Genomic DNA, 8,564 nt, shown 5'->3' on the forward strand with positions numbered 1-8,564 from the left:
CTGCGTCAGCTGAAGTCTGTTGCTTCGTTCATCCTCATTCCTTTAACTTGTGTGTTTTTTAGGGACATATGTTTTAGGTCTGAGCTACATTTGTATATCGATGTCAGTTAAAATGAATTGGTGAACATCTGCACATGGAATATAGGCGAAATTATAACATCATACATTTCCAGCTGACCCTCATAATACGTTTGCCTGATGTAAGAAACAGCAATACAAAGGCTAACTGTCTTCCAACCACAAACCCCCTTTCATATTTTCTGGATTATGTGACCCTGCATCACTTTATTGATAAAATATGAGCTGTAGAACACCTAGCACACAGTGTTGAGTTACAGTCTTAATGGTTTATTGCTGCATACAGGCAATTGTGACATCTTTAGCATACAGAATTCCTGGAGAGTGCATGCTGTATTGATCAAAAATACTACTTTGGTTACAAAGAAAGGTATTTGTAGACCTCAAGGATTTCTACATTGTGCTGATTTCATTACTGTGTCTAAACAAGTGACAAAAGAGGATACTTTCAGCATAGTAGAGAAAGCAAAATACAGTCTGTGTGTCAGCTAACAGGCTTACTGGATCATCACATACAAAGGCACTTTTAGAAGCTGTTTTTGTGTTTGTGAGTTGTTGGTTTGCTCGCTTGCTTGAAGCCACAGTGAATTGTGTTTCTTCTTATTGCTTTAGTTGATTGTTTGGCGAAGATAGAGAATTTTTTTACTCCATGTCGTCGTGGTTGTGGGTCGACTCATTGATCACCTGAATTAGGAAGTAGAGGACAGAGAAAAGTTGTTGAGCAAGTGTTGTTAAGAGGGAAGCATCACTAACTTGGAACTGATTGGAAATAATTCTAAGTGATTCTACCTGGCCATCCCGGGTCTCAATGGTCTTGATGAGAACCTTCTTGGTTGTTGTTGTTTCGACATGAGGTTTGGAATCAATCATTGTTTCTAAGAAAGTAAAGCAGTGTTAGGCTCTGTTTGGTGGCGATACAATAATCCAAACTAACCTTAATGCTTCAAAATAAACATTATTGTCTGACAGTACCTCTCAAGTTTAGAGATGAGAAGTTTGGCAGAGGGGTAGAGATTCTGAAAAGAACATTAAACAAATTACTATCTTCCGTTCTGTTTCATCCATTGGCAAATGCTCTGATGGAACACACCTCTATTAACAAGACAAATGCATTTTTCACAACTGTGACTTTTTTGAGCCATACTTTTTTTTTCTTCATTTACCTGCTCTCTTCTCCTTCCAGCAGCTTTCTGTAGGTGGCAATCTCAATGTCCAGGGCCATCTTCACATTGAGCAGGTCCTGGTACTCTCTCAGGTGGCGGGCCATCTCGTCCTTCATGTTGTGAATGTCGTCCTCCAGACGCCCGATGGTGTCCTGGTAACCACCTGTCTCCAGGGAGAAGTTCTCCTCCATCTCTCTCATCTGCCGCTCCAAGGACTCATTCTGGGAGAGCAGCCAAAAGACAACAAAATGACACTTGAGAGAGGGAAATAACTTGTTTCATAAAAAGGTGTTCAGCAGACAGTCAGAATAAACTCCAGAATATTTCTTTTCCTTCTGTTTTACCGTGAACTTTTTATCTTTTTTTACTCCAGCATATGCATGAAAAGTTTTGATTTTTTTTTTATAGTCATGTTTTATACAACACTTTAAAGCTCATGTTGCATACTTACAGTTCCCTTAAGGGCATCCACCTCACAAGTAAGTGCCTGAACTTGGCGTCTGTAGTCATTGGCCTCTTGTTTGGCCACTCTCAAAGCTTCACTGTTCCTGGCTGCAGCATCAGTGAGGTCAGCAAACTGGCAACCACCAGGGACGAACAAAGAGAGGGGGAAGGAAGATTTAAAAAATCAACTGTTCAATAAATGATGAGTCAGAGGCGAGCGACAGGAGATAGAGCAGATAGAGTGAATTATGAAAGATGTAGCCACAAAACAGAATTGCAGATGTTACACAGCAGTTTGGTGTTAGAAACAGTTTTCAGAAAAAATGTTCATTACAATTAAGTCTTCAAGGCCAATCTTATTTTCTTAAACTGTTTTTCAGCAGCTGGATGGATGGTATAATACATTTTCAACAGAAAGCCCTTGTCTTCAGTTGTAATCTGCATTATGTTTTTTTTTTGTTTTTGTTTTTTTTGTTTTTTTTGTTTTTTTGCAACTGCATCGCAGATCTTTGGTCCGGACTGTGCTTAAAAGGCCAATAGAAAACAGGGTTTTTTTTACATAAGTTGAGGAAGACATGCACCAAACATGTGCCGAGACTGGCAACTGATCCTTAACCAGTGCACTGAGGACTATAGCCTCTATTTATAGGTGGCTATTCTACCCATCGAGCCCCACTGGCGCCCACTGGGATGGAATTTTGGGCAAATTTGGGTAGCTTTTTATGCATGTTAAGGCCAAAAAATAAGCGATTCACCTGCTGGCAAAATATTAACACTTCCTTTAGTTTTAATAGGGCCCTCGCACCGAGATCAGTGCTATCTAGTTTACTTGGAGCAACATTGTTGTTCCTTCATTGAATTTTTCTTGAATGTCAGTGCAATTTTTACTCTGCTTTTACATTACATCATTCAGGAAACGCTGTTTCCCTCAGCTGCTTTATGATACCAAGTTTGCAGAAGTTATATACTAACTCTGTAAGATATTTGGAGCTGGATGAATAGTTTATTTATATCTATATTTTCTAATTCAAGCAGCTGAGAGACACTAAAATCCACCAAAAAGGTCAGGGATAGTGACCAGTCTGCGGCTATGTTACCATGTGTTTATTTATATAAGTAATTTTTTTCTCATATAAGAAGCCGTGTGATCATGGACCCAAAATACTGTTTTTAAGCCATATACTATGGAGATCTGGTATGTGCATAATTCTATTCAAGATGTCATATGTTTCTTGATTTTAAGCCACCAGTTAATTAAGTCCTACTTTGCTGAAAATCATTACCTTGGATTTGTACCATTCCTCAGACTCCTGGATGTTTTTGGAGGCCAGGTTTTCATACTGCAGACGGACGTCTCTCAGTGCAGCCGTCAGGTCAGGTTTAGCCATCTCCATGTCCACCTGCACATGCTGCTGCTGCATCTGGTTCTGCAGTTCCAGCATTTCCTGCAACAGAATTCATAAAACTGACATGAACAAACACTTTATTTTTTCTTAATCGAACGGTATAAATATATACTCTATTTGATTAGATGTCCTTAAGTATTCTGTTCATTTCCTTAGAAGGAAATCTCGTTATTCCCCCAATACACTGCACTCATTTTGCACTCAACAGATCAGCAAATGCCTGAAATTATTTTGGGCCCTTTAGCCTATTAGGCAGCTCAAGCTCAGTGTTTCCACAGCAGACTGGGGCAGCTGTAGCCACAACAAGAAGGAAGCTTACCTCATCATGCAGCTTCTTGAGGAAGTTGATTTCATCCTGCAGTGACTCCACCTTCCTTTCCAAGTCCAGCCGGGCGAGAGCAGCATTGTCCACATCCTGTGAAGTGACACTGACTCTTAATGAGGTGACTTGTGAAGGTGACATGAATAATACATTACGTGTGTGTTGACATAGGAAGAAAAGACCTCTGGCACACAAGACACACAAATACAGAATGGCTCATTGTGTAGCTCAGCAAGGTTACACATACAGAAGCATCCAGTAGAGTCAACTGTAGTCATGTGACAAGTGTCATTGTAGATGACGGTTTCTGTGTGACATACATGCACTATTCCCCTTACTGCATCCATGGTGAACTGGCAGTGGTATAAGCACATATTTGTATTTACTAAAAACATGAATTTGAGCCAATTTTATGAGGTGACTTAACCTAACTAGAATTAATTTCTTGTATACTTAACTCAAATACAATAACATCCTGTGTTAACGAACAATCTATCCTTGGATGATGGATGATGTTTAGCCATCAGCTATTTCAGGATACTTTGATTTGTTGCTGATATGTTGACTTATGTTCACTATCCTGATCCAATAGATTAGGGGTTCCCCAACTTTTTAGCCCACTACCCCTAAAATAACAATGCCAGGGATTTGGGACCCCCACTGGACCTTAAGGTGGTTGAAGCATAGGTGAACACAGCCATGCACAATCAAGAATAGTTGTGTGCAAACTTACATCTTAAGGGTTTTTTTTTTTTAAACATTAGTTTGAATTCAGAATAAATCTCACCAAATTGCCATGGTTTATTTATCATTTAACAAATTATGTATATATTTATTTTAAAAAATGGGTAAACATACAATCTGAAATCATTTTAAAATATTCGGTTTATGAGAAGGCATATGGTGGCCCCCTCCCAGTGCCTCAACACCCCGGGGGGGTCCCGTCCCCTACTTTGGGAGCCACTGCAATGGATTAATATAAAAATACATGAACCAATACCATTTTTTCTTGTATTATGTACTCTATTTTACAGTATTTCTTTGATATTTTTAGTCTGTGGTTGCAAGTGTTCTGTTTTATGCTACAGTCTGCTGGGGAGGCAGTGTAAAACACAAGGATGCAAGGCGTCTGAACAAACTCGTGAAAAAAGCTGGCTCTGTGGATGAGGTGGAGAGATGCACAGTGAGGAAGGTGGAGGCCATTCTGAGGAACATGGATCATCCACTTCATATCTCCCTAAATGACCAAAGAAACAACGGTGGTGGACGGCTCCTATCCCTGCGCTGCAGGACAGAAAGATTTAGAAAATCTTTCATTCTATCAGCAATTAGACTTTATAATTCTACCGTAAACAGATGAGAGAGACTCCAGACAATTGAATTTCCCTGTGGGCATAAATAAAGTTATTGTATAATCAAATTGACTCTTTGAGATTTTACTCTAGAAAAATGTGTTTAGCTGACATAAAATTAGCAGTTCTCTGATAATAAACCACCCAGTAATGCATGAAAACTCTGGACTAAAAAATATTTGAAAAATTGAACCATCTCCTCAATCTCTTAATCAAATATTGTTATTAGCAATACATTTAGGTTTAATGTAATGAGCAATATGACACACTGTGAGTACATTTGTTGTAATTTAAATGTTAAATTATTTGAGCAGAGCTTAAGGCCTTTTTTATAGAATAAAACTTTAAATTTTGACTCTATTGTTACATGCTCCCTGTCCTGACCTCTGAGAAAGTCTGACAAAAATCCAGTGAGATTGTTGGCATCCCAAAAACAAAAAAGGAATGTGAGTTAACAAAGGGAGCCACTGCCAGAACAGCCAGAACCACAAAGCGTTATTCAGGAGGTCGTTAATCCCATTTGTTATTTCTTAACTGCATGTTTATCCTGAAAATCTCCACTGTTTCTTTTGGAAGAAATGTAGTCATTCCAATAGAAGCTCTGTTACTGTGTAGACAAAGAACTCTGTGCATCTCACCATTTTCCTAATAAATGTTGCAAGGTTTTGATTCATTTTGATGAATCCCTAATATTTTTATTTCTAATGTCCTGGCTTCTTGTTAGAGTACACTCGGTATGGGACCACATCGCTGAGCTTTGTCAGGGCGTTGGCAGGCTGTTTAGTGAGGTATCAGCAAATGAAGCAGCTTTGCCCCTGCTCTAATGCCACAAACAAAGTGAGCTATTCAGCAGGGTTTCCCAAACCGGCCCGCGGCTAGAAGAGTGACTGTCTGCCTGACTGAGCGAGAACCGGCTGTAGGCCTGGCATTGTTGTCTGAGTGCCACCATGGCATGCCACAGGGACTTCCTTCCTGCCATTCATATGTACAGGGTCATGCTTGTGAAATGTATTGATGACTTGAAGAATTCATTAAAAAGCACAAAATCACCAGAGAATTAGTTGTACATTTAAATACACATCCATAGTTTGCTTGTAGCTCAATAAATATCCCCTAATTTCTAATTTATGCCCATTTTTGTCTTGTGACACCCATTTGGAACCATCTGCCCTGCTCATCATCACTTCATTATCCAACATGAAACCCAGTGATAGGGAACAATCTCTCTGACAGTCCCTCTCTGAGACTGCGATGTGCTAATGCCCTCCTGGAACGAGACAGTCGGATCACATGGTGGCTTGTCTTCTCGCTCTGATAACCACATTGGGTCGGCACCGTTGTTGTGTTTGTGCCCGTCTCATTCAGCGTGACCGGTCAGACTAAAAAAGATCTCCTCTCTCTGCAGGCCTCATTTAACTCTACAGCCACAACTTGGCCTTTTGTACCAGGCCAGGGTCAGTTCTGCTCTGCGGCTGTTTGAGCTGATGTCTAGGATCTGCTGTTGAGCCATCAGTAGAGAGCATTCCTGTCTCTGCAGCTCTCATGAGCAATAATTACATTGAGATGGAGGAGAATGGGACAGTTACAACACTAACCTGATAGAAGTGAGACTCATTGAGACAAACAGGTTTATCTAATCTTTTTGTAACCTGACATCTATTTACAGTGTCAAAGCCTCATGAACAGCAGTGAGGGTGGGGCAGTGGATGGCTTAAGGGCCATCTTAGGGTCACTGATCTATGCAGAAAACATCATTAATGCAGAAAATCTGCCCAATGCAAAAAGATGACCTGAGTCATACTGTACCTGTCTGAAGCTCTGCATGTTGTTCTCTGCATCCTCCCGCTGGGACATCTCATCCTGCAACCTACAAGTAAAGTCAAAGCAGGCGAGCATTTTATCTTAAGATCCTTGACAAAATTCCACCCCAAACCCATTTCTTTCGGTTTAAATTCTTGGTCATGCACGCAAACCTTCAATAGATTTAATTAATTCACAAAAGGTGCTGCAGCAAGTTTCATGCTCAGATTTTGCGCAGTGCCTGGCACACATCCGTGATAGAAATCGTGGTTAGCTAAGGCTGATTTGAAGTCAAATCATTGGAACTAGACTGTCGTCAATGTATAACTACAAACAGTGATAATGCACCGTTTAGTTGAAAGTAATGGAATAAAATGAGCATGAGTTTTAAAAGAGGACAGATAACTGCCAAGCCTCCTACTTTTCTCTCAGCCGATCAATGTCGTCCGCCAGGTTATCCCGGTGAACCTCTACCCGGGCCTTCTCATTGGTAAGCTGGTCCACCTGGCGCCGCAGCTCCCGCATCTCATCCTCGTACAGATCTCCGACCCTGGACGTGCCTTTGCCCCGCAGCTGCTCCAGCTCTGCCAACAAGATCTTGTTCTGCTGCTCCAAGAAGCGGACCTTCTCGATGTAGCTAGCGAAGCGGTCATTGAGAGACTGCATCTGCGCCTTCTCGTTGGTGCGGTTGGTGATGAACTCGCTGTTGATAGCGTCGGACAGGGAGAAGTCCAGGTTCTCAGAGGCCAGTCGGGGCATGGCTACGCTGCTCCGGAGCCTCTGGGTCTTCGTGGCGTAGATGCCGGGAGTGGAAGAGACACCGAAGGACAGCCGGGAGGAGCGTACCGGGATGGAGTACTGGCGGCTGGAGTAGGTGGTCCTGGAGGTGACTCTGTCCCCTCCAAACATCTTCTTGTAAGAAGAATGTGGTCCTGATTTGTAAGCCATCCTGCTTGTTTCTTTTCAGTCGATAATTTAGTATTGGTCCTGTCCTGGCTGCATCAGAGAAGCGAGCCTAGAGAGGCGTTTCCTCTAACATTACTTATTTATAGCCTCCTCCTTATGCAAATCCTTTTACAGTGACGTGAGTGACAGCACGCTCATCCAGTCAGAAAGCGGATAAATGCAGCATTGGGGAGCAGTTGAGTCTAAAGATTTTCACCTTTACAATATTTATGTTCTGTAAAAGTAAGTCATAGGAGACATTTAGTTGTATTCCTGTCTTAGTATTTCCCAAAAGTATTTACAATGAGTGATAAGTTTGACTGGTAAAAGGTAGTGTTAATTTTGTCACTACATCTATGACTAAACATGTCAGTTAGCAGCTTTTTTCCATGAGAACGAATACTAGCTAAAAGTGGATGGTGATAAAACTCTGACCAAAAGTGAGTTTAGTTGTCATCACAAAGACTAAATCTAGACTAAATTATTGGTGTTGGACTGTTGGAAACTAAAAATCAGTGATATTTGGGGGTATTTCATTTTTTTAGTATATTTTAGTTGTATATTTTATTAACAGTTTTTGTTACTTGTTTTGAGTTTTTGTCTACTACAACTGTAAATATTAAAAAATAAATAAAATATGATTAAAACATAAAAACATTTAATTAAAAAAAAAAAACACTAAACTTTTTATAAAGGCTTCCAAAATTTCCAGAAAATTTTAGGCAAGCTACCTTACTAATCTCCCTTAATTGCTTGGTCAGAATCAGAATCGGATTTTATCGCCAGGTACATTTTCACATACAAGGAATTTGACCTGGTGTTTGGTGCAAAACAGGAAACGTAGAGGAGGAGTAAAAATAAAATAAAAATATTGAATATTAAGGGGTTAGACTTGAATAGACTGTAATAGAAAAAAATGTAAACTTAAATTATAAAATACAATATAAACATCACAAAGAGTATGTACAAAGACCTTTTGCACCTGTGCAAAAAGGAGACACTGTACAGATGTGCAGGTTTACTTGTAAACAGGTTATAGTGCACTTTTTTCTTA

At 40.3% G+C, this 8,564-nt stretch overlaps 1 protein-coding gene across 1 annotated transcript; it reads right to left on the reverse strand.

The window, feature by feature from the left end:
• Window positions 1-245: 245 nt before the first annotated feature.
• On the reverse strand, window positions 246-7,569 carry LOC121520050 (vimentin A2-like). The gene is made up of 9 exons (XM_041803280.1): window positions 6,987-7,569; window positions 6,572-6,632; window positions 3,411-3,506; window positions 2,969-3,130; window positions 1,693-1,818; window positions 1,242-1,462; window positions 1,051-1,094; window positions 868-953; window positions 246-762 (listed from the first exon to the last, which is right to left on the reverse strand). Exons 1-9 carry the CDS (start codon window positions 7,511-7,513, stop codon window positions 721-723), a joined length of 1,365 nt encoding a protein of 454 aa, XP_041659214.1. The 5' UTR covers window positions 7,514-7,569; the 3' UTR covers window positions 246-720.
• Window positions 7,570-8,564: the final 995 nt, after the last annotated feature.

Source organism: Cheilinus undulatus, linkage group 13 (assembly GCF_018320785.1).
Source record: "Cheilinus undulatus linkage group 13, ASM1832078v1, whole genome shotgun sequence".
Lineage (NCBI taxonomy): Eukaryota > Metazoa > Chordata > Actinopteri > Labriformes > Labridae > Cheilinus > Cheilinus undulatus.